Raw genomic sequence first — 27,631 nt, 5'->3', positions numbered from 1 at the left:
GGGCAATAAGAACATTGGCTGGATTGGGAATATGTATTAGCTGTAGGAAAAAATTTTCTAAGATATGGAAATTTTGACAGTTGTTTCTCTCTATCTCCTGGCAGTGATTTTGTCTGCTTGTACAAATGGACTTCAAAGACTTGCTGCTGTTCATGAACACAATATCAGATTTGCAAACAGCAGTAACCTTCCATTTCACCGCACAGCTTTGTATGCGAAGAAACTAGCATATGCCGGCGCGATGGTCATATGTTGCTAGTATTCTTCACAAGCACCCATTGATGCTAAATACATGTTCTATTAAAGAGGACGGAAAGTGCATCTTGAGTATTTACACTCAATGCATGTTGCCCTTACCTGAATATGTGTGTGAGCTGCAATTCTGTCCCTACTCCTACTACTACACCATATTATGTTGAGTGTGCCAAAGTGCATCTTGAGTATTTACACTCAATGCATGTTGCCCTTACCTGAATATGTGTGTGAGCTGCAATTCTGTCCCTACTACTACACCATCTTATGTTGAGTGTGCCAAAGTGCATCTTGAGTATTTACACTCAATGCATGTTGCCCTTACCTGAATGTGTGTGAGCTGCAATTCTATCCCTACTACTACACCATCTTATGTTGAGTGTGCCAAAGTGCATCTTGAGTATTTACACTCAATGCATGTTGCCCTTACCTGAATGTGTGTGAGCTGCAATTCTATCCCTACTACTACACCATATTATGTTGAGTGTGCCAAAGTGCATCTTGAGTATTTACACTCAATGCATGTTGCCCTTACCTGAATGTGTGTGAGCTGCAATTCTATCCCTACTACTACACCATATTATGTTGAGTGTGCCAAAGTGCCTTAAAATGGCAGGATACATTGTGAAGCAGTAATGAAACAACAGCTTTAAAATGTTATATGACATCTGTTGGTATAAAAATCAACAACATTAATTTTTTTCTTGAATATCCTCTCCTTAATGGTATTTTAATGCTGAATTTGAATATTTTTGGTCTGAGTAGGGTTAGCAATAATATAAAAAGGTAAATATTTTTTTACAAATAATTTCCTTCTGAATATTATGTCAGAAATGTGTACATTATATTACTGGTGTTGCTTTATTTATTTATTTATTTATCAACGGTAATACACCATTTTACAGATAAGGATATCAAGATGACAATACAAATTATAGAAAAACAATACAAAGGTATCAACAAAGAACAAGACAATAAAATATTGCAAGCACGTCAACCAACAACAAGCTAAATCAATAAACAACTTAATAAACTAAAACAATTCAATAACCAAGCAATCACTTTTTTTTTTTTTGGTCAACCAACAATAAGCTAATTCAATAGGCAAACTAATAAACTAAATCAACAATTCAATAAATAGAGGTAATACGAGGAAAGCAGTATAAATAATAACAATAACAGTTTAACAATAATAGCAATAGCTAACATAACAATGACAAGAAACAACGATAACATACATAAACATAAAACAATAAGTAAGCTGGAGATATAATATATTTATTTATATAGGAGAACTCCATTCCGGAAAACAAACATTCACCGGGGAACCCGACTCAGTTCAAATGTTTAGTTCTGAGATTCAGTTCAAATGTTTCTATGATTACAATTGTCTAAGATATTAAAATAGATGAGAGTTAAATGACATCTACAGTGTTAACTCATGAATAGTTAATCTTCACAGCCTGTATTACAGACCTGACAGACAGGTATCTTGGTTGTAGGAGCTGGACGCAGGTGGTGGTGGTAAGCAGTGCTGATGATGCAGCATGTCTACCAGTGTTTCCCACTCCTCCCCCCCTATCACAAAACCCTTCCCCTCCTCTCCACCTTGTGTCTGACCCTGCCCTGCTCAGTATCAATGGCCTTGTCATCGCTCTTACAGCCACCGACTCTCTGATGCACCTCGGCAAGGAAGAAATATCCTTGTAAGTATTTTCATTAAATTGGACACAAATCCACCTAATTAAGTTTTAGTATTATTTAGGTTAGGTAATATTACATTTGGACTCCTTTAAATTTAAATCTCCCTGTTATTTTTTCATGCCACAGTAAAAAACTATATGACTGTCAACATAACTTATCTTCAACCAATGTCTCTACTTAATTACGATCATTTTCAAAATAAAGATGAATTTAGTTCTGCAATGACTTTTTATCAGTTTATATAACATTCAAAAGATACAAAAATAAAGAAAGTTATAAAGAACAAAAGTAAATAATAATAGATAGTTAACCCTTTGAATGCTAAATTATTTTATTGTCCTAGTGCCAAATTGCAGAATATTTTAATTTAAACTAAATTCAAAGCCATTTTGTTTTGTTTTAGTGTTTGATTTAATGAGTAAAAAAACTTTGGGGGGGGGGGGTTTGTTTATGAGTATTGCTTTTGTTGGCGGATATTTTTAATGATATGTCACTTTTTTACATTTTAAGTATCATTGTATATAAAGCTAATAAACAACATTATTTTGATAAAACTATATTTTTTACAACATTTTATGAAAAAATGATGTGAAATGTAGAGAAAAAAAGAGTGTTAAATCACTAAAAAGACACAGTTTTTACTAATTTTTTTATTTTGTTAGTAGTTCTCTACATTATTGTAAATCTCAAAACTAACTTAGGTGTAATGTTGAATGATCGAAACATATCTTGCATGAGTATGTTTCTTTCCTCAATTTTCTTTAGACAAACCAAACAACTCCCATTCCACTTTGGTCTTTTCTGGATGAAGTGCGATTTTTTGTTGAGGCATTCCTCGGTAGCTACTCCTTCTCTATTAATGAGTCGAATGCGGCAGCCTTGTCTACGCATTTGCTGTACCAGCTTGCTTACAATGAGGTGCTTCACTGATTGTTTTCTAAACTGTGCATGTGTCATCAGCTTTTTCAAGTTTTGTGTTTGTGTCTATACAATAGATAGATAGGAATTACAATTTCTACCTCCAATAGCTAAAAAAAAAGCTATTGCGGTACCACTTTGTGCTCATCACAAAAAGTTATAGGATTATATAAAGTGGTCAATTCTGTCCACTGCTGCCATGTGTTTGACATGACATTTGGTATAGGTTGTTGGGCATTTGTTTGGCTACTTACTAATTACATCAGTCATTTCAGTTACTGCCTTTATTATTTGAACTGAACAAATGAACAACTAACTCTTTTGTCTCGCCAAGATACAACCAATATATTATTATCTTTATGTGAAATAACATCAACCTTTTCCATCTTTTTAGATTTAGTTTTCAGATTAGGTGGTATGCCTACCATAGTTGGCATAATAGTATCTGAAACAATTCATAATAGTGAGAAAACAATTCGATTTCAGTAGCTCTCTGGCTAGTATGGGCTAGTATAATACCTGTTGGTGTAAATATGTAAGCCAGTTGCAGGATGGGTTGGATTTTTCAAACTATAGAATTGCACAGAGTTTTGATTATCTATATAGTTTTTAGAAGCTGAGTTTGGTATTATTTCTTGCTTTCCAAAATAAGGAATGAAATCCTATATGTAGCCGTACAATTAAATAACACAAAGTACTTTCATTCCAAATCCTGTTGGATTTTGTGGATTGTGAATTCTAAAACTAACTGTACAATGAACAAGATAATGCTCTCATCCTCACCCACAGAACTGCTGGGTTTGTAAAATAATATACATATATTGCTCATATGGTAATTCAGAGGCTGCATGAGAAACCCTTTTTGTTTGATACCACTCTGATCGTTGTTGAAGAGCATTTTCCAAAAAATATTTAGAAATTCGCTTTTGGAAAATAGATTGTCTTGAGTTGGGTGAAATATTAATGCTGATTTTCTTGTTTTGCTTGCATTCAAATTGGTTTCATATACAATATAAAGTATTTCATCATTGAAAAAATGTTAAAATATTAAATTGGTTTTGTATCAGAATTAGAAAAAGTAGGTAAGTTAGGTTCTTGGTTTACATTGTAAATGGTTAGTGTATGGCTAGCATCTGGATCATTATTAGTTAGCTCAGTCGAGAGAAGATTTCTTGTAAGCCTCTTTAAAGGTTGCTTGACTATCATCTTCTGAGTTGGATTCACTCTCACTCAAATTGTGCAAAATAATGTTCTGTTGCCTATTATCATCAACTACACTTGAAACTACAGTCGTAAAAGTTTGTTCACATTATGGGATAATAGTACAATATACACAAAATATGTCAATATTTACGAAGTTTAAAAACACTCAATATAATATAAACTGATAAAACTACAAAAAGCACAGCTGACTGTTGTCCTATGATGTTCGGTATACACGTTAGCAGAAAGCAGTAGGCAACAAAATTGACTTGCCCTGCCATCTGCTGGCAAATTCAACAACTTGTATGACTTATAATATTTTAAATCGTAGTTTGTAAACTAATTCACTTATGGTGTTTAAAGGATTTAAATAGTAATAAATATACAAATTTTAGCTGAATTGTCAAAATGGATACATAAAATTTAACCATGATCAATAATGGTTACATCATCAATTCAATGAATAATTTGCATTCTATAAGTTAAAAACAAATTAAAAACTAAGATTTATTGAATGAATTAATAATCCTTTTTATAAACCTATGAATATTTGAACCTATGAACAAAATCTATTTCTGATTTCTTTGCCAGATTTCGGGGGCCAATAAAGTTTTGCTGGTTTTCTCATGGTGCTTGTGCCATTTGTTTTATGTGAGTCGGGTTGCATCCTCTGTTCTCGTTACATTGTACTGCATAATCTGTGTATGCTGTGCCTGCCTGACTTTGTGGTATAATCTAGTGATAACTGAAATTTACTTTATTTTCAAATATGTTTCAGCTTAACAAGTAGTAACAGGCTTGACTTGTGAAATTTTAATACTTATAAGTATCTAAATTAATCATTCTTTGGATTTACATTATTATACATTTGAATTTGATACCTTTTAAATTAATATTTACAAAGTAGGAAAGTAAAATAAATTGACGAATATATAGTTATGTTAGTAAGATGGGAATAAGTTGAATGGGCATTCAATATTAAAAGCACTGTATTGGACAGGCATTTTATGCTCAATTATATGTGCATATCTGAATTAAATTATTCCGAAAAACTACATATGTTACAAGATTTTAATGTTCATTAAAACACAAATTTTCTTTATAAATGCACCAGGGAATTTTAACCTTCAATGCCAATGATTGCTCAATTGAAATATGTACGCAACAAAGCCATCATCAGTATTACTGATGTGTCTAAGGAGCTATCTCTGGACAATGCAGATCACTAGTGACCTGGCATTTTCAATTACTGCTCCTTACACTTTTTAAACCAGTTTACTTGTTAAAAATCAAGTTATGTGGTAAAGCCATGGGGGGGGGGCAACCTCAAATTAACAGTGGTTGGCTCGGGATGGAATCTCTAACTTACTTGTCAAGTACTTTTCAGTTGCAATTCCAAATAATACTTTAATTTTGTATTAGATATAAAGTATATGGTATTTACTCGGTCAAAATAAAAAAAAATATCCTTTTGTCACATATCTATGTGCATGTTTCAGTCCTCCTGGAGGCAGTGACAGACTGGGTCGGTTGGCATCACATCTAATTCAGCAGCAGCACCTGTACCCCCTGTGGCCTCCCAGTGAGGGACTGACTGTAGACTCTGAGCTGTGGGATGCCCATGCTAGTCTACCCCTCACCCCTCATGTTCTTGTAACCCCCTCACATTTCAGGTACTCATGATTAAAACAGATAGACCGAGTAAAGCGATTTATATTTCCAAACAATTGAAAATTAACAGAATTTTGGATATATAACAATTTTAAATGGGCGAAATCCTGTTATCCTTTCAAATTATCCATTGCCAATAACAAACTTTAAACAAAGGACTTCAAAAACGTTTGAGATTGTCAAAAATATACATTTAGTCAGAGATTACTTCAGAAACTTTGTATATAGAGAAGAGCATAGGTTAACTGTTACTGGCATTAACCTATTTACCACCTCATATGTGATATTGTATTAACCGGACAAGTTCATCCTGCTGGAGCCATTTAAGTTAGTAACAATTCTAACATTGCAAAGAGTGTTTTCTATATAAGAAGTATAATATAAATACAAAAATATCCTTATGAAAAATATTATTTTCAAGTATTACTTTGCTGAATAAGTTGTGCAGGTCAGATTCCAACACATTATATAGTAGTAATGAACAACATTTGTTGTTAGTAACAGACATTTATAATAGGAGTTTACTATTATTTTTACTATTTTTATTATACTTACTATATTTTACTATACTATTATTTTTACTATTATTTTTTAATGCCTTTATTTAATTAACATGCAAGAATTGTTTATAAGTTGTAGGGAACATGTTAATAGTATTTGTTTTTCACTGGGAAGTATATTTAAGAGAATAATTAGGTAAACATTTCTGTTTACTTGTAATTAATTTGGAAAATCCAATGTAATGAATTATAAGTGATGCAGAATGTTGTGTGACAGATGGCTGAATTTATCAAGGTCTTAAATTTTAAAAAGTAGCTGTATTTGTATGCATTGTCACTGAACTTAGATCAAATGTTGTTGGGTTTTAAATTTTTAAATCATCAAATGTTGAGTGTTTATATACATTATTGTATAATTTATAGTGTGCATAATATATATATATATATATATATATATATATATATATATATAAATTAGTTCAATTTAATTGTTGATAACTGAATTTCTTGTTGCCTTTACAATTGTTATAAAACAATGTTTTGGCGATTTAGAATGGTTTACACATTAAGTCCCAAAAGCAGTGTTAAAATAATGCCAGTTTTTTGTGTTCTGTTTAGGTATTTTATAAAGCATCTGCATGGTTGTCTGGTTATAAACCCTGAACACCTGACCAAGGGAACAGCAGGTGGAACTTTTGCCCGGCTGGAGGTGGAACCGCCTACAGACGATGTCTGGACACCTGCCTCTCACATCTCCGTTCAGATCGTCAAAATATAATATTGTGCCTTATCTGCCAAGTATTGTATTATAAAATATGTTACCTTATTGGATGGTTTTTATTTCACCCTTTAAATGCCAATCAAAGGGTCTTCCGTTGATTTGCAGTACTCGCTCTCATGACTCATTATAGTCTAAATAATCGGGTGATTATCGAAATGATTTATATATACCACTGGAAACAGGAAGAAATGGTGAACATTGTAATGCAATATTTTTTATTTATGTCAACTATGGCATAACATAGTGATGTTGAATAATTTTCTTAGTAGCGCTTTGTCGTCTTTACTCAATCGAGTATTATGATTGAGGGTCATTTATTTTAACTTTCTAAGGCAATATTGTGTCGATTAGTGCTTATTATCCATTGAAATAGTTTTCATGAATTTTGAAGAATGTCTTTCATAACTAGTGAAGTATTATAAAAATTATTATGTTTATATTTGAAGGTTTTGTTTAGTCTATTGCTAGCAAAGCCCAATATTAGTTTTATTTGGCATTTACATATTTATAGTAAAATTTTATGGCAATACATAAGTAAAATACATATCTTAGAACTTTTATAGCCTACTAAACTTTAGCAATATCTCACAATTATTGTGCCAAGTCTGATGAGCTGAACAAAGACAGATTAGTTTTTTTTGTCCAGCCAACTACTTCAGCTTCTATCATTTTTCCACTACTCCTTTCAACCAGAGAACTTCATTGAACTTAACAGTAATCCTAAGCTGACATTATATAAATGGAAGATAATCATCATTTTAATATATGTTCTTTGTAGACAATGTCTTTAGTAAAATGTTAGTATACAATGGAACTTTGTAGTCCTAAATATAACCGTTGTATACATTTAAAAAAATGTATGTTTCCATGGTTATGATGTATTTTCTTAGTATGACCAGTATATGCACTTAAATCACTTATAAAATACAGCATTTATGACTATGCATTTTCAAAAACTAGAATACATTGTGCTATTTTGGAATTTTAAATGTGCTTACAAACCTACATTCTCTAGGTACACACCACACTTTTTATTTTGTCTAACTGGAATTTTTTATTTTTATTTATAAAAAGAAATTTAAATATTTATTTTATGATTTGTGTAATATATCACTTTGTTCTCTAGTTTATTGTAAACTGTTATAAATAATTGACAATACCCGCGTGTATTGGTGGTTCACACAGACACACACTACGACAGCAAAAGAAATCAACGTGCGCATACGCCAACTTTTACAACAGCTGTTATAGAATAAATATTATTATTCTTTTCGTACGTTCTTTCCACGTGTTTACATTGTCGGTGTACTTAATGTGTATATTTGCTAATTAATAAACATTAACTTGATTATTAATCCTCTGACTATTTATTTACAACAGGTTATGGGCCCAGTAACGTTTGTGTGATAGCGTTGGGCATTAAAAGTTAATAAAAGTCAGTAAAAGTGAAATTAAGTGTGTGTATCACGTTGTGTAAAAAGTGGTTTGTATAACCTAAAAGGGATGGCTGGTACAAGTAGCAATATACAAGCACTGTCGAAGGGACAATTACGACACATGGAAAATTCAGATTCGGGCATTGCTGATTCAGAAGAAATTATGGCCGTATGCCGATGGAAGTCTCCAGAAACCGGCAGAAAGTGTTGAAAATGGAAGCGCTGTAGTCAAGTGGGAAGATGGAGATCAATCAGCTCAGGCAAGCATCATTTTGGCGATGGCGCCATCAGAGTTGAAAAATATTAAAAATTGTAAGACAACTCGTGAGCTGTGGCTGAAACTTGAAGCGATCTACGCATCAAAAGGGGCCGGCAAGGAAAGCCACGTTATTGAAGTCGCGCTGTTCGTGCACAAGGTGAAGGAGGGGGAAAAGTATACACCAGTACCTGGACAACTTCTTCGACGTAGTTGACAAATTGGCGGAAATGGATATCGAGATTCATGAAGATCTGTTTAACTACTATGATACTGCACGGTTTGCCACCAAGTTTTGAGAAATTTAGATGCGTAATCGAGAGTCGTGATCAATTTGCCCGAAGCCGGAAGAGCTCAAGATAAAAATTTTAAATGAATGTTTGGCCAGGGTAGGCGATTCACAAGACGCCGAAGACAAAGCATTCATGGCCAGATCCAGAACACGTAATTTTGGTAGACGTGGGCGGCAGCGGCGAAAAAGGAAATTTCAAGGGAAAATGCTTCAAATGCGGCAAGGTTAGCCATTTCGCCAAAAATTGTCCCGAAAAGGAGGATGGAAGATCAACACAAGGAAGTGCTAGGGTAGCACAGGATTTTTACATCTCGGAACTGAACCGAGAAGAGGTTAACAAGGTTCAAGGTCATAGCCAATCCAAGTGGTGTTTGGATAGTGGATGCACAACTCACATGTGCGGCGACGAGGATATTCTTGAAGATACGGTGACGTGCGATTCGGTGCTCAAGTTTAGCAACAGAAGCATCGACAAATGCAAATATAAAGGGCGTAGCCAAGATAAATGTAAGTGGTGGAGTTATTTCAACCGCGAACTTGCATGGCACGCTGTATGTACCGGAATTAAGAACTAATCTGATTGTCGGTATCCGAAGATTACTGACAAAGGTAATACAGTAATCTTCAATGACAAATTAGCTGAGGTACGTAATACAGATGGCAAAACCGTGATTATCGCCGATAGAGTGGGAGACCTGTACTTTGTAATAGAAGAAAATACTGAACATGCGCAGGTGGTTACGCGAGCGCAAGCAAATTCTGAGGACACGTCAAGTCAAAAACCTTTTAGGAGAGGGGCAAAAATTTCACCGAAAATTTGGCACAGGAGACTTGGGCATATACACATGGATGCAGTCAATAAATTATTTGATGAGCAAGCTGGCAACCGGGATAAATTTTGTCGTTCAAGGGCAAAGCAACAGTATGCGACGTTTGCTGTCGCGGTAAGCAGGCTGCCAGACCCGTTCACAGAAAGGGTTGACAGGAGTAGAGTGCCACTAGAGATTGTACATACCGACGTTTGCGGGCCAATGAGGGCAAATTCCAACGGCGGATCGAAGTACATGGTGACGTTTGCCGATGACTACAGTACGTGGTGCGAGGTGTATTTCTTGAAGAAGAAATCCGAAGTACTCGGTAAGTTCAAAGAATATAAAAATTTTGTTGAGACATTTACTGGCCGAAAAATTAAATTTTTACAGTCGGACAACGGTCGGGAATACCGAAATGGAGATTTCGACGAGTACCTGAAGCAGGAGGGGATCCAGAGAAGACTGTCAGCGCCGTACACACCTGAGCAGAACGGTTGTAGCGGAGAGGAAGAAACCGAACGCTACTGGATACAGCCAGATGCATGCTGATCGAGACCGGGATGCCAGAATCATTTTGGGGCTGAAAGCCATTGCGACGGCGAATTATATCAGGAATCGCTGTCCAAGTACATGTATCGGTGGAAAAAAACCCCGTACGAGATTTGGCATGGCAAGTTGCCGGACCTCAAACACATGCGTATATTTGGTTCGAGAGCGTACGTGTTAGATAAAACAGTCGGACTTGGAAAAATGGACCCGGAGAGCTGCTGCAGGTAGATTCATAGGATACGACCTGGAATCAAAAGCGTACAGAGTGCGGCTGGATACTGGAAAAACGGTCGTGACCCGAGATGTACGTTTTGACGAGAATATGGGGTCATCGAGAGCCAACGTTGATCCACTGGAAGAGTCGATAAAAAATAAAAATTTTGAGAATCAACAATCGAAAATTCAGGACAAGCCAGAGATAATCTACGCGAAGGTCGAATTGGACCCACTTGAATTCGAAGAAGAAGAAGAAAAAGAATCGTCAACGAGCAGGAAATACGGGGAGATCTTCATCGTCAAAGGAAAAAAGAGTCGGCAGACCGCCTAAGATACGGACCGGCAGCCCGAGGCCGTCCACGAAAGTATCGTAGACCCGAAAGTGTCTCTAGCACTGGATCAGGCCGCGGAAAAGATATGAATACTGGTGACAACGACGTATTCATTGACGACGAGCAAGGTCGTGTTTTTTAAAAGGCCGTTAGAATCATCCTTTGTGCAAGTTGGAAAGAGACACCGCGAGCAAAAAGACTCCTGCGATTCTGATGAATGCAACAACGAAGATAGGCACATCTTCGAGGAGTTAGTGTTCAATGCCGACGTGCAAACAGATAAAGCATTAACTGGAGATGACGCTGAGCTGTGGAAGCGTGCTATCATGGACGAGGTGAAGTCACATCTCGAATATGGGACTTGGAAAGTAGTGCCAAGGCCGGAAAAACAAGAACGTCATCGGTACACGAACTGTACTCAAGAATAAATTAAATCCAGACGGTTAACAATCGAGCGCAGAAAGGCGCGCATCGTCGCACGAGGGTTTACTCAACGACCAGGATTTTGATTACGACGATACATTTGCTCCGGTGGCAAGATTCGAGTCGATTAGAACTGCGATGGCATTAGCAGCAGGGTTGAATACCAAAGTTCAGCATTGGGATGTCAAGACGGCATATTTGAACAGTGAGCTCAAGGAAGAGCTGTACATGGAACTGCCTGAGGGGCTAGCTGAGGCCGTGAATGACATCGTGACGAACTGAAAGACGTGATTTCGAAGACATACAAAGCAGCTATGGAGATGCAGAAAGCATTGAAAGAAAAAGAACCAAGTATGTCAGTTTGAAGAAGGCTATCTACGGGTTAAAGCAATCAGGGAAAATGTGGTACGACCCATTTAACCAAAATTTTAAGAAAAAGTAGATTGCAACCGACGGTATCAGACCCATGTTTATTCACTGCAAAGCACGAAAATAATATCATCGTAATTGCTGTCTGGATAGATGATATGTTGGTATTTTGCGGACAATGAGCGCTGCTGGATCACGTAAAACATGAAATAAATAAAGAAATAGGCATCAAAGACCTTGGAGAAGCCAAATATTTCTTAGGCATCGAAATTGATCAACAAAACGGGATCAAAATGGGACAAAGAGGATACGTTCTGGAAATTTTGAAGAAATTTGGAATGGATTCCTGTAACCCGGTGGAAATACCAGCGAGTCCAAGTACAAAAATCGAGGGAACAGCAGAAGACCAAGGAAAATCTTCAAATAATCATCCGTACAAAGAGCTGGTAGGCTCATTGATGTACTTGGCGGTATGTACGAGGCCGGATATAGCATACACCGTGAGTGTGCTCGCACAATTCAACGACAAATCATCCGATCATCACTGGGGTTCGGCTAAAAAGGTTTTGAGATACCTCAAAGGGACAGCCAATCATTCCCTGCATTTTGATGGAAATATCCGAAAATTGACAGGCTACGCTGATGCAAATTGGGGTGCATGTACACTGGACAGAAGGTCATACACAGGATACACCTTCTTGTTGGGCGGCGCAGCCATAAGCTGGCAAGCCAGAAAGCAAAAAAAACAGTGGCACAATCAACTGCCGAAGCCGAATACATGGCTCTGGGCGAGGCCTGCAAAGGAATCAATATTCCTGAATCGTCTACTGGTTGAATTGGGAGCAACGGAGTTCAATCGACGGCACAATTCTTTGCGACAATCAGAGTGCCAAAATGATGTCAGAAAATGCTATGTTTCACCCCCGGACAAAACATATAGACATTCGTCATCACTTCATCCGAGAGAAAGTGCAAGAAGGACAGAATCAAGGTGGAACATATACCGACGGACGAAATGGTAGCCGATATTTTCACGAAATCACTACCATCAATCAAACACTGGCAACATTGTGGGACCTTGGGTCTGAAGTAACCGATCCACGCAGATATTGAGGAGGGGTGTTATAAATAATTGACAATACCCGCGTGTATTGGTGGTTCACACAGACACACACTACGACAGCAAAGAAATCAACGTGCGCATGCGCCAACTTTTACAACAGCTGTTATAGATAAATATTATTATTCTTTTCCGTACGTCTTCCACGTGTTACATTGTCAGTGTACTTAATGTGTAATATTTGCTAATTAATAAATATTAACTTGATTATTAATCCTCTGACTATTTATTTACAACATAAACAAAATGATACCAAATATAGGTAGAATCACAGTAAAAAAGATGTTTTATGTATTTTATAAAAATATTCTGCGAAGCAACCAAAAACAGTATGAATTAGGACAAAAAAATCCGCCAGTTCAAGGGGTAAATACTCCTCACTCAGCCTCCAAGTTTTATGTCCAGGTATTTCTTGTAAGTACTGTGATACAAAACATTTTATCAGTAATGTTAATGTTGTTCCTGTGGTCATATTAATAGATAAATCTTAATTTATTGTGCTGCATTTTGATGTGTTAAAAAACTAGTTAACTAATGGTGACCAGGATAAAGCAATGTTATGGTTTAGGGACTGTGAACTTCTTGTACTAATTGGTTATGCAAAACTTGTCACTTAATTACTTTCTCATTTATATGTAATTTTCAATATTTTGTTAACACTAAGCCCTGTACTTGGGCAAATATTTTATTATGAAAAAAATCAAAGTATATGTCCCTGTTACCATCACATGTTTGATATTGAGTTGGATTATATTTGTGTTTTCTTACCCACCTATATTGTTTTTTATTTATTTGTTATACATTGGAGGATTGGATTTGCTATGGATAATTTAAATATTGAACAAATAAATAGAAATATGTCGAATAAGCCCTGAATTACCTAAAGTAGAAAAATAACCTAATACTTACAATTACAAACAATATTAAGGAAGAAAATAAAAGGAGTTACAAACTGTACTGAATAAAAACATAAAAGACTAATAAAGTACTGTTACATAATGAACCACAATAAACAAGTAGTGTATCAACTTACTGTAAACATGCACTAACAATAAATAAATACACCACAACAGTTCACTCATTACAATCACTAAGTTTTCGTATTTATTAAAACATGTGGTCCAATATATTGGACTAAGGAGGGTTTATTGCAGGAGTTCCACGGATGTATTGTGATTCTGTCTTGTACAAATTCTTGTGTATGATAAACCATTGGCCTAAGAAACAACACTTGGCACATTCTTAGACATTGAAGAGGCTTTTCAGCATTCAGGCAATACGTCAGTAAAGCAGTTATAAGACAGAGCACTTACGCTAAAATTTGTAGCTGGAGTAAGGCTTTGCTCACAGAAAGGTGATTACCATTTCCCGCCTTCTCATCTGAAATCTGGTCATGGATAATCTGTTAAGTTTACCAAACAATAGTGCTATTTTCACAGAAGGCTATGTAGATGATATTTTGAGTCTTGTGACTGGTAAGTTTACTGAACTAATGAATGGAGCTCTGGATATAATAGGAAACTGATGTGATAAGGTTTTCCATACAAGACTGAATGGAAAGCTTTTGCTTTAACTACAGGTGTCAACTGGAAGTCATTAATTCTTTGTGAAGAAAGGCTCTTGAGGTGAAATATCTGAGTGTTGCCTCAACAAAGAGCCCAACATTTGGATATGATTGTCAACAAAAGAAAATGGTCCTTGGTACAGCGCAGACATATGATAATGAGGTCCTGAGTCATTTTTATAGTATATGTGTCTCTGTATTTAGTTTTATTTTAATGTCATGGATTTTTTAATAGCAATTCTTTATAATTTTATGCAAAAATGTAAACCAAAAGTATTTGAAAAATGACAAATATATTATTGTTTTCCTTATTCTAAGACTATACAAATAATTGTATTTGGTTGATAAAAAAAGTAATAGTCCTCCGATTTGTTAAAAGTGAAAAATCTAGTTATATATAAACGCTACATGTAAACTTCATATACTTGAAAGTTTGTGAACACTTAACAATTAGGAATGCGATTATCCATTGAGTAGTTTACATGGGAGTAGAATAGACTTCAACAGCAATGTCTTCTGTGTTATTGTTTTACTATGAAGGTTATAACATTCTAATAATAAGTTATTTTGGTGGAAAATGCTTTACATTATTATTAACTAATGTTATTGTAAATATTGTAGAAACTGATGATGTTGTTTACTACTGCTTCTTTTAAGAAACAAGTTTATGACTATGAACCATGCTTAAACTCCATTTCCTCTTCATTGCTGCTTGTTCAAGTAAGTTATAGGTTGCTTTTAATATGTTGCAAATGAAATTTCCATACATGCCATGTAATTTTGGGATAATGATTCTTTTTTGTATATGGCTGTCCAGAAATAAGATGTTCTATTATCTAAAATTCTCACAAATGATCTTTAATGAAATAGCATTTAGCCATGGAATACCAAACTTTGTCAGATATTTTAATGGATAGATATTATTTAGGGATCAGTTCTTAATCTATAGCTTGGCTGAATACTGAAGGCATTAAATTCTTAAAACTAATTGTAAAGTGATTGAACGATTCTCTCTAAACAATATTTATAGTAAATAGTTGGCTACATTGACAGTTTTTCCAAAAGAATCAAAATATCATAACAATTTCTTTATTCACTTCTCATTTGTTTTTACATGAAATTGAACCAAAGTACTATAAGTGGATGTATTTTGGATTATTTCAGTCTGTAAACTTACATTTTACATAGTTGAAATAGACCATGCTGCTGATTTAATGCTAGTAATTATCTATGTTTGTGGAAGAACACAATTTAACATCAGAAGAGAAAAATTCTCAAATTTGTTATCACTATTGAATAATCATTTTTGAAAGCGATTGAGAGTGGATATGTTCCCTTATAAAGCAACAATATAACACCAATATACTGTCACCACATAAATCCACCTTTGATTTTTTTCTACTTTACTAAACAATCAATACAAAATATTTTCAATGTAATTGTTCTAAAATGGGAAAGAATGTTTTTTTTACAAAGTTATGTATGATGCAAACTAAATTATTTGTACAAGTTTTGGATTATCCAACCTGCTTCTTGGAAAGATATAACTTTTCTAACTTAATTGAAAACGGTAAAGTTTAATCATAACCAGTTAGTAAAAATCCCAAGATTGGCAAACAAGATGATATATTACTTGAAAGATTTCTTTCCGACTAAATTATGAGTAGATTAGCAATCAGTCAGTGTGTCAGAGGCCGCTGATGTTTTACTGCTTCTTTTACGAAACCAGTTTACTGCTGTCAACCATGCTTACACTCCATTTCCTCTTCATTGCTGCTTTTTCAAGTAAGTTATAGGTTGTTTTTAATGTGTTGCAGGAATAATTGCCATATATTTAACTGTTCAACTGTTTATTGTTATTGAGAAATCTAGTAATTAATATTTCAACTTTATCTTTGCCTGGACTAGTGTTACAGCTGTTTGTTTAAAAGCTTCCATTGTTGTTGAAAAAAACAAATTTTGTTTTATTATTCCTGGCTGATTGGAAACTGTACATTTGCTACTTTTAAGCTTATATTTGGTTCAACAACACAAAACACATTTAATTCAGTATATTATTTATGAAACATTATTTAAGAAAGTAAACATTACTGTTCTTGTATATTAATATTTACCAAAAAATACTGATGTACCATAATTTTATGATTAAAAATCATAATTTGAAACAAATAACACAAAACTCACTTTTCATAATGTGGAGTAGTAAAACCACTAATTACAGAAATATATCAAACGGATAACATTATTTTATTTTTTCACCAAAAGCGTGGTTTGTTCTCAGATATAACTTTATTTGAATTTATAGTATCCATTTATCTTTAAATACACAATCATTCTAAAATAGGATGTTAAACATCATCTGTCTATCCGTGTGTCCTTTTTACATTTTAGTGTAAAATTAAAACTATACAGTTGAGATTTTGAACATATGCTATACTTATAAAAAGCCTGTTACTGGCAAAAATAATTATTTCTCTACGAATTTCAAAATGGTGGCCCACTAAAAATGTAAATGTTAAATTCTTGATAAACCTTAACAGGTATAAAGAATTTAAAACAATAAAATGTACTAAATATTAGGTTGAAAGTGGCAATATGTATATTTGCACTAAACAAACTGATATTTTCTTTGAGCCAGTTACAATTAAAATATTCAATAACCAATTTAAATTATTATTTTATAAAATAGGTCACCACACTTATACTGAAGTTAAGTGGAAAAGAGGCTTCATACTTCTAACTTCACTTCTAATAAAGCCAAGTGTCATTTTATGTAGTAAAACATCTTAGTTATGAATTCCATCAAATTCCACGTGTTAGAAAACCAAATTAGCTAAAGTTTCATTTTTCTTGAGACCACTTCCTTGTAACAAACCAGAATGTTATTTTGAAACTTGTGATTCACTTTAAATTATTTACAAGATATAGTACTGCTAAAAAGTCATACAGAATTTAAAAATATTTATCTTATGTATAATAATGTACAAAGTTTAATGTATGATATGCAAGGCTTCACTTTGTACATAGGAGAAAGATTTAACAAATATTTTATCAGTTGTAAGGTATCAGCTGTTTTGAAATGATTTTTCTCCCAGTTTGTTCAAGCATACATGTAAAGTGGTCATGCTTGCTTATGTATTGCCGGATTTTTTGAAAAAGTACCGTTGGAATTTTAAAAACTGCTAAATAGTTTGTATCTATTTAAAAACTATTTTAATTTACAAAAAAATACTTATTCATTAAGAAAATACATTATTCACTTGAGGAAGAGATCAGATTGCAGATTTCGAAATGCAGTGTACTGATTTTTTTGTATCACTAAACAATAGCAAATTTTCAGAAAAATCCAGTTTCCTTCTAAATCTTTCAATTGTCATAAACATAGAATCTACTTTGTAATGTTATGAAATAAATTTAACAAATTTAGTTTTCTGTCGATCTTGATTCTTGGCTTTTTACTACCGATTACGCCAGGCCAGCTTTGCTGGGCTCTGGACAAAGCACCCTGATGGGTCCCCTAACTTACAGTTCCACCCTATTTAGTTTACCATATAGCTGTATGTTTGTATTTTTACAACACAATTATTATGACTAAAACTCTCTGAAGGTATTAATGTTATTTTGCGAACAAAATTCTGACAGACATCAAGCTCATGTAATTAATAGATTAACAGACACTAGGTGAAGGATTATATATATATATATATATATATATATATATATATATATATATATATATATATATACAGCTATTATATGAAGATACTGACAGAAAAAAGTGCACTATTTTAATTGAGTTGAATTTAAAAACAATCCAAACTACATGTTCTTTATATGTGACATTTTGTAAAAACCACTAAAATATAAATTTACCTCATCTAATTTTGTATAACAATTTTTTAAACATGGCTTTTGCATTGAGTACCTCTTGTGTGTCTGGTTAGGTTATCGGGCCAAGCAATATGTTCAGCTAAAGTAGTAACTTTAGTATACATTCTTTCATATCCTTATTTTGTAAGCTGTGTTAACTAACTGCGTTTCGTTCTCACAGACGTCATTAGTCGTGCCATGAGCCTGCATTACCTTGTTCTCCCTACAGAGATTTAAAACAAGATAGATGTCATAATTAAACAGTCAAACGATTTTATGTACTTTATATGTTAAAAATGTAGTGTTACTAGACTGAATGATCCCAATCATTTTTAAAGTGCAACGTGGATGTGGAGCCATCAAGTTGGTTCTTAGTGGATGATGGGATGGGGCTCGGTCTGGGCTTAGCTATTCTGCTATGGTTACAAAGCAACAGTATTAACATTTACAAAGGACATTGTATTTAATTGGGCGTAGTTAAAAATATGAATGTTTTGAAAATTAATTGGCTGGGTCATCCAAATGACACCGTCCTCTTAGAAGGAATATATGTAGCCTAATTAAGTATGAATAATTAATCGTAAGACATTGTTTAAAATTGAGGTCATGTTTGACACTCCTAATTACTGTATAGACAACAAAAGTAATTAATGTTAGAAAGAATCATCTTTATTTCAAACAGAAATTGTGTTACCATCACCATAGCAGCATACAGATAGAAGAGCACCATGGCATGCTGTTGCCTGTTGGAAGATTAACTCATTTGCAAAGGCGATATCAGCTCCAGTTTAAATTAAAGCAATATCAATCTATAGTTCATAAAAAACAAACCTATTTTTAAAGTTATTTCTGTAATTACTCATTATTACACCACTCAATCTAATGATGATGTACAGGAATATAGAAACGATCATAATTTTGTCATTCCAATTTACAGCCTTGTGGATAGCTGAAACTTACTGATTTAATATCTGATTTGCACCTTGTACAAATAATTTTAAAGACACTATGACAAAATGAAAAAAATTGTATTATGAACAAACATTTCATACTGGACATCTAACTATTTGTGTATTATTATATATTTAATTTAAATAAATTTACATAACAAGTATTTATGTTATTTCATTTAAATTGGATTTGTGGGAAAAAATGAAAGTGATTATCACTTAATGTTAGTTAACACTATCTCCACATGAAGATTCATGATAATGATATTTATACTTACAGTACTATAGAGGAACATAGAAATCTGGGGTTGAAAATGTGAACATACTACTATAATGTTATATTAGATCTTTATAATTTGAATTAAAATAGACACTTACACAACGTTATGGTATTGGCACAGAGAAAGAATTAAACTTAATAGACACATTTAGTCTGTGGTATTGGTTACCATTTTAGTTTGTTGTCAAACATGTGACATCTATTAGTTTCTTGTTAAAATTAATAATTCGACTTTGTGAATTTTCCACGAGTTAAAATTGTGTGACTATAGTTTTTATTGGTATCTGGCAACACTGTTAACGGTTTGTTATTGAGTTAACAAACATTTTTCAGGTTTCTGGCATGCTGCAATCACAGTGTGTTCTTACAACAGTAATACTGGATCGATATCAAAGTAAGTAGTGAACTAATTCTTCAAAATGATTTTTTTAAATGAGAATATAAACCATAAATTAATTTGTCAAATAAATAATATAAAACAGAGTAAGATTGAGTATGTGATAATTTCTTATAAAAAGTTATTTATTGTGTATACTATAAATTATATTATGAAATAATTCATATTTTTGTAACTATTCACATAGTAAATATGATGTTTATTTATATTTACATAGTATACTGTAGAGAAAGATATAACACTCTATGTGTTTTGGAGCTTTTCATTTTGCTTATGAGAAATAGAAAGTAAGAGGAATCAGTGAGCTGATTTTTCAGAGTTAACCTGAGTATTACGTATGGTGCCTTAGTATTATGTTTAGAGTTCTCTGATTTTCAAACATCAATCATTAACATTGACTTGGTATTTAAACTGATATATTGATTCTTGTTTCTCTGAGCCAATTAAGGGATTTATATTGAGTACAACTAGTAGTATGTTTAACATGTAAATTTGCTAGCTCTGTTAAAGGAACATTTTAACAAAATTTCAAACCCAACCTCTTTATTATAATGAGTTTATATTTTCTGAAATAGTCATAGTATATAATTTTCCTTATAGGCGAGAAGCAACATGTTCTATACCTGAGCGATTGACCTATGGAAGTTATCGGAACCACCCGAGACGATGTCCCAGTGCTGAGCAAAGCGCTGCATGTCGATTGGTACCAGGAACCACGGTACCAGACAACTGGCTAATTTTCTACAGCTGTGAGACTGGCTACCAGCTGACCGGGCCTGCAAGAGCATCCATCTGCAGGAATGGACATTGGGCACCCTCTCTACCCGCCTGCACACTTCAGTGTGAGTGGTCCATATCAGGTCCATACTTGGTCCATACAGTGGTCCATACTTATATGGTGTATCATATTGAACCAGAACCAAATTACCCAGCAGGGATCACTTCTGGCTGGTTTATACCTGCCAGTTGAACCCACAACTGGGCACAGCAAAAACCGATGTGTCACTTCAATCTGGGCAACCTTATAGATGTCCAGGAGTGGCACATCACTAACTGTAAATGTTGAGATTCTGGGGTTCATGGGCAATTCAATAGGTCTAGTCTACTGTGGGAGATGACTGTTGGAGTTGGTGGGGTTTGTTCCCTAACCTCAGAGGTTCTTGCTAGCCTCAACAAGGGTGTGCCACCCCCTGCCTACTTTGACCGGAGAGGCTGGTTTCAGAGCTGGCCTCCACTTCTTCTGGGGAGACATGACTTTGAGATGTAGTGCCCTAATTCTTCCTCATGGATCTCGATAGGAGGCGGCCCCTACTCCCTAACCTTACCCATCCTGAATATCCTGTCACTCCGGAAGCAGCACGGGTTCACTTCAGGTGAAGGTTCTTACAGGACTAAGTGCAATTTATAAGCTTCTTGTCCTAAGAGAAAAAAAAATAAAATAGTTGTTTACTTGTGGTCATTTATCATAATATAAAATTCAGTTACTTATAAAAGTTAAACTCTAATCCTTTGTTATAAAAATGTTAATTGAAACACAACACATGTTTCGTCATTATGTTTTAAAAGTGCAGAACATAAATAATCTCTTTTATAAAATAAGTAAAAAAGAAAGAAATATTTACATGTTGGAATGTTTTAAACATATATTTTAGTCACTATTATATCAAATTCTCTAGAATTATTTTATAGAATACATGCTGCCAAGAAAATAGTAAGATTTATGTCCACTTTGCTGATGACATGATTGTTAAAATTTTTACTCTATAATTGTACTATTCACTAATTAGCAATACTTTTAATACCTATAAAAAACTGTTATTATGTTAAATATAGTTAAATACAGTGTTAGGTTTGTGATAGTACTTACCGTACGCTTTACCAGAACCTGTTATGGAGGAAAATTTGAATATACAATGTCATTTTTAGAACAGTTTAATATTGCAGTGCTGTGTCAGCTTACTTACCCCCTCCTCTATTAACGCACACCAGTTAAGCCAGTTCCTGCTAAATGTTGTGTCAACCCTCAAATTGTAACAATAGTGCGTATACATGATATTCACTGTAAATTTCAGTACAGTAAAAATATTCAACGGCCTATCACTGTTCTAGGGGTTTCTTGATTTTACTTGTGTAGTGTTTTAGAATCAAAGCTGGTACATGTCGCTAATTATTTGTTGTATGTGTATGCATCTTTACAATGCATAAAAGAAATAAATATTTTTGTAAACTGAAGAATCCAAAACTAGATAAAAACTGAAAAACGCACAACACGTCCAATGGAAACAGGTCAACCAGAGTCTCCACGACCTACTTTCTCCAGCATTATATTTTCTTGAAATGACAACATCAAAAAAGATAATAAACATGTATTAAAAAATTAGGCAGACTTTTTGGAATTTTAAACGAAAGATTGAGTTTTGTAAAAAATACTGTTGGCTTATTGTACACAACAAAAAGCTGGGGTGTGAGGTAGTGGTGCATCCAGAAATCTTTGAGGAGTGCCTGGAACAACGGGGAGTTGGGGTATGGGAAATCCTAAAAATTAGTATGGAGATCCGGGAGCCCTCCCTCTTGCAATTTTTGAAATATTAGGTCCTAACACCGTTAGTTTATATAGTACTTCTGAACTAATAAAAGGAGGGCAAACCACTCTACCATCAATCAACAAGAAGCTTATACTGGGATAGTTAAAATTTTCTGTCAATCATAATATTGAGAAAATATTGAACAACACTGTAAAGCTTAAATCTCAAATTAAGACCAAAACTAAATCTTGCTGTTTACTCTTCGATCAAAATATATAGACATCCAAGTTTGACAGTTGATCACAAAGTAACTAATAAAGCTACAGTAACATGAGTTATATTGTAATTTATTCTGTTTATTTCTGCGTTTCAACATATAAAACTCTTTACTAACAATAACTTTTAGTTTTTATATAATAATAACAACAACAAAATACCGATCTTACTTTGCCACTTTTCAACCCAGCTGAAAATTTTAAAATTCATACCTCAGAAACTAGTGGTCAGATTAAGACTAAGCGTTTATACAAGATACTGTAGATACAAGTGTTCTGTAATTAAAGATGTAAGTTTATAATGTGAGAATAGCATTTAAATAAAGTTGTTATTAAATTACCATCTTAAATTTTATTCTTTACTGAATGGTCCACAACATTTTGGCATTTGTCACATTATTGAGGTCTTAGTCATTATCTTGAGGGTGAAGTTTTGTAAAGTACTATTTAAAACATTTATTTTTTAACACATTAAATGAAGCAGGTTTTGTTAATTTACTGTAACCGACAACTGCTTGTTTTAACGTACAAATTGCCAGACTGCCCAGGGCGGTGTTGTCTCGTAGTAACAATGAATGACAAACTAACATAGTACAGAATAACTCAGAGCTTGGCAACTCACTCAATATTGTGAAAACTGATCACGTTCGGATTACTGCAACAGGTACTTTGTACAAGGTACTCATTTGTCCACAAACCGAAAGTATTCTGTACAGTTTACTCTTTCAGGTACTTCAACGATATAGATACTTTACACGTTTACTGCTGTTCCTGGTACAAAGTACTTAGACTCATCTCGTTTAGCAGGAACATATCTGGAATAATGTACCTGTACCAATTTAGAAGTACTCTGTAACATATGGTTATAAATAACGAGGACACTTACTCTTTAGCTGAAGCCACTTTCTTGAAGCCACAAGAAATAGTAAAAACTAACCTCGCCTTTGTAGTTGCTGCGTCATGGTGAAATTAAAATATTTAGCTTTTAAACTAAAATGAATTATTATGTGTGCAGTATTGTGTATTTAGTACATTAAATTAATTATAAAGTTTGAATTTGTAAGTTAGATTATGATTGATTTCAAAGTCCTACATAAATTTAATTTTTAATGAAAAATAGATTATTAGGCGATCAATTATTTATAAATCAAATATTCCATTCGTAAATCTACCCCTTCCTTCCTGTCAGTACACCCATGGAGTGATGTTTGCTGAAATGTTGAATATTTAGACATAGAAAAAATCTGTTATGAAAATGTACTGGACAAAACATTGGACTGGAACTAGAGACCTGCAGCAAACAGTGTTGATAAAGAAAATATATGATCACAAAGACAGTGCTGAACATTTAGTAGTTTTAGAAATTGTTGCAAAAGTCCCAAACAGATCCTATAGAAAACATGTGTTACTGTAGCATGTGGCAGAGATGTACATCTGGGCTGGAATCAGATATTGTCAACAACTTTTAACATTGAATACCACTCTATTACTTTTTTCGTTTTACTCTATGAATAAAACTGTCACATGGTAAAATCTCATATGATTGTACTCAGCCTGTTTGAAAATTTATTTATTCTGATATTTTCTCTTTGTCATCAAGGTTTGCCATAAGAATAATGTAAAAATATTTGCTAATATTCAGACAAATCCCATGAAGTGACATGTACTATCATCGAACTCAATGTTGCTTATATTTAATTGAAGCTTCATGGAAAAGTCCATAGGTCCATTCCTTTTCAAAATATTTTGTGAACAGATAGACAAGAATAAAATTTTTTCAGCCCCAATAGTGACAGGCTTCACTAATACTCAGTGTTAAGTTGAAACATTTTAAATGTATCGTTTTTAGAAGTCTACATTTCAATATTCCTTTCTACAAGTATTCCACTGTACACGAACAAATACAAGTTTTACTATACAAATCAAGCACTGGTAAACAAATTGTTCAATGTAATCACAATGGCATTTTAACTTATAATAAATACATTTATTTTAATGTTGAAAATAATTTAATATTTTTATATTTGAATCAAACTTTATATATCGTACTGTTTAAAGCTATGCATTGGTAGTATAAATATCAAATACAGATTTATGTGATATCTGATTTTACATTCCATGAGCTTGTGATGATGTTGCAGTGAACATAGTGACCAGAGAAGGATGGGGAGCTGAGGAAGGTCGGCCTGAGTTTCTCAGTCATCCCCTGCCATTAAGTCGGGTCATTATCGAACACACAGCAACAGACCTGTGTACCTCCAAGTCTGACTGTATTCTCAGCATCCAGTCCATACAACAATATCACAATCAGTTATATGGTGATATCGGGTATGAGCTTTCTATGTTTCTGTAACATTAAATATGCTTGTAATACACAACAACAGACCTGTTACCATTATTTTTTTGACATAAAGGGAATTGTGTATATTGATTAGGTACCAGAGGGACTAACAGTGAATCAGCATTACTTACTTTAGTCCCTTGACTACTTATGTGAGCATTCACAGAGAAAACGGAATGATTTGTGGAAAAGCAAGTAAGGGATTCTCCACCAGGACAATGCCCCCACTCACAATGCTTTATCTGTCGAGACGTTTTTAGCCAAACACAACATTCAGACGTCTTAGACCATCCACTGTATTCACCTGACTTGGCCCCTGTGACTTTTTTATTCACTAAAGTCAAGCCAGTTTTAAAGATTTGAGACTGCTGAAGCAATAAACAAAAAATGACGGAAGTAATGAACGGGATTACGGAAAACGATCTGCAGCATTGCTACTCAAAGTGGAGAATTTTGCATGGGGCGGTTTAGAGACCAAAGAGGGGAATACATTGAAGAGGGTGATTTAAAGTTTTAAATATATTTTTTAAGTAAAATTTTTCCTTCCTCGGTCCAGTTTTTAATATCCACACCTCATATGGTGATATCGGGTACGAGCTTGCTAAGTTTCTGTAACATTATAGAATACACAACAACAGGCCCGTGTGCCTCCAACTCTCGATTGTATCCAAGTTTTAAGGGCTTACTTTACAAACTTTTTATTAGCAGCACTTTTGATTTGTCCTTTGTTAAAAGATAGATTCAAAATACATGATGATGACATTATGTTAAACATTTAATAATGTTATATTGAAATGGTGGCTACTGCTTCCACCCAAAATTGATTGGAGTCATGTTCAGAAGAATACGATATTGATAAAAGTAGTACATGAAGTATGATAAATTCAAGTGCTGCAGTTTTGTAATTAACACATATTTTCGTATCTAGCTTAACACATAAAAGCAGAAACATGATAATTTGTAGGTTTGTTTTCTAAATAACGTAAAATAGGTTTAGAGATTTTGTAAAGAGTCCTTTTATGGAGTAATTTATTCTTGAATGCTTTTTCATCCAGATACAATTTTCTTATTGGAGGAGATGGTACTGTATTTGAGGGCCAAGGGTGGACGCACGTTGGAGCGCACACCATAAATTACAATACCGGGAGTATTGGTGTGGCGTTGATCGGCAACTTTGTATCAACTGCAGCACCGGAGGCCATGATTACTGCTGTTCAACGACTGATAGCTTTGGGCCAGTCCACGGGCAAGATTGCCGCAGACTACAAACTGTTCGCCCATTGTCAACTGATACAGGTGGCCAGCCCAGGACTTCAAGTGTTCAACGTCATCAGGCAGTGGCCACATTGGGACAGCACAAAAGCCTTGCAATGCACTTCATAGATCTGTATAAAATAAGATAACTGATTGGTAATAAGGCATGAAGATAATTCAAATGATTGTTGACTATTCTCATCTTTAACATGAGTTTATAGCAGTATATGTCTTTAAAATTTGGATGTTGCCATAATTAGTTAGTACTTTTTATTCTGATGTTTTGATAATTTATGACAAATATATTTTATAGTTTTATTGTTACAGTGCAGCTCTTTAGCTTAATACAATATTAACTTTCTAATGTATATTGAAAAATAATTATACTAATTTTATGTATATTAAAAAATGGTCTTAACTATAATAGTAGTTCTCATGACAAAAGGTTGTTTGAAATATGATAACACTTTGCTCCTTGTGATGAACAATGTTTTTCATAAGAAAACTAAATAAAAACTTGTACATTTCATTTTTTTGTTACATAGTAACTAAACTTACTTATGCTGTCAACTTACATATAAAAACAGTTGTTATTTTCTTGTACTGAAAAATAATAAAGATTGAGGTTAGTGCACTGAAAAAGCTTATATTGTGCTCTAAGTGTTTATTAGATCTCTGTTGTCAGTGAGTTTATGGGCTTACAAGTAATAAAAAAAACAACTGTTATTTTTCCAGTATGATAAAAAGACAAGTTTTATATATAAAATGTTTGTACCAAATTGAAATTATTACGATTAGGTCTTTTTATATCCTAATATAATAATATTATAAATTTGAAAGTGCGTCTGTTTGTTTGTTTTGCTTTCAGACATAAACTATTCAATCAATTGTACTGGAATTTTACATGGACATTCTTAGGATCCCTGCGATGAATAAAGGCCTATTCTTATTTTGAAAATCCTTCCAGGCTACACCACACTGAGCTCTGAATCACTTAAAAATCCCATCTTTATAAATATTTGTAAATACACTATTTTCAATTTGTTTACAATTTTATAGAGTAAAAATAACAAAAGTAATAACACTTTTTATTTCAACATTGTGGCAACAAGATGAACCAATTAATTTATTATGGATTTTACTTATTCTAAATTGTGAATGTTTCCATGTCAGGTATTCTTCAGGAATTTGGTTTCCTTAAGTATTGTGGGATGGCATATTTACAGTAGCTGAAGAAACAAAAATATATATAGAGGGACTGGGCATTAGCAACAAACCATGATTCAACAAACCATTCACTCTGTGACTACGAGCAATTCGAGGAAACAAGCGAACACAGTG

At 33.8% G+C, this 27,631-nt stretch overlaps 2 protein-coding genes across 2 annotated transcripts in view; both read left to right on the top strand.

Moving 5' to 3' along the window:
- Positions 1-7,074, top strand: part of LOC124374994 (DNA polymerase alpha subunit B-like) — a 66,057-nt gene extending 58,983 nt beyond the window's left edge. Inside the window, exons 8-10 of the mRNA XM_046833129.1 lie at positions 1,755-1,958; positions 5,577-5,750; positions 6,867-7,074. Of these exons, the coding sequence (XP_046689085.1) occupies positions 1,755-1,958; positions 5,577-5,750; positions 6,867-7,026 (538 nt within the window). The 3' untranslated portion in view covers positions 7,027-7,074. The remainder of the gene's footprint in view (positions 1-1,754; positions 1,959-5,576; positions 5,751-6,866) is intronic.
- Positions 7,075-16,044: 8,970 nt separating this feature from the next.
- LOC124374986 (peptidoglycan-recognition protein SC2-like) lies at positions 16,045-27,132 on the top strand. Its single transcript, XM_046833119.1, has 5 exons — positions 16,045-16,183; positions 19,832-19,892; positions 20,496-20,737; positions 24,837-25,023; positions 26,092-27,132. The coding sequence occupies exons 1-5, from the start codon at positions 16,099-16,101 to the stop codon at positions 26,417-26,419; spliced, it is 903 nt and encodes a 300-aa protein (XP_046689075.1). The 5' UTR covers positions 16,045-16,098; the 3' UTR covers positions 26,420-27,132.
- The last annotated feature ends 499 nt before the right edge of the window (positions 27,133-27,631 follow it).

This window comes from Homalodisca vitripennis, chromosome 1 (assembly GCF_021130785.1).
Source record: "Homalodisca vitripennis isolate AUS2020 chromosome 1, UT_GWSS_2.1, whole genome shotgun sequence".
Classification (NCBI taxonomy): Eukaryota; Metazoa; Arthropoda; class Insecta; order Hemiptera; family Cicadellidae; genus Homalodisca; species Homalodisca vitripennis.
The sequence above is the reverse complement of the archived record's forward strand: the minus strand, read 5'-3'. Positions and strand labels throughout refer to the sequence as shown.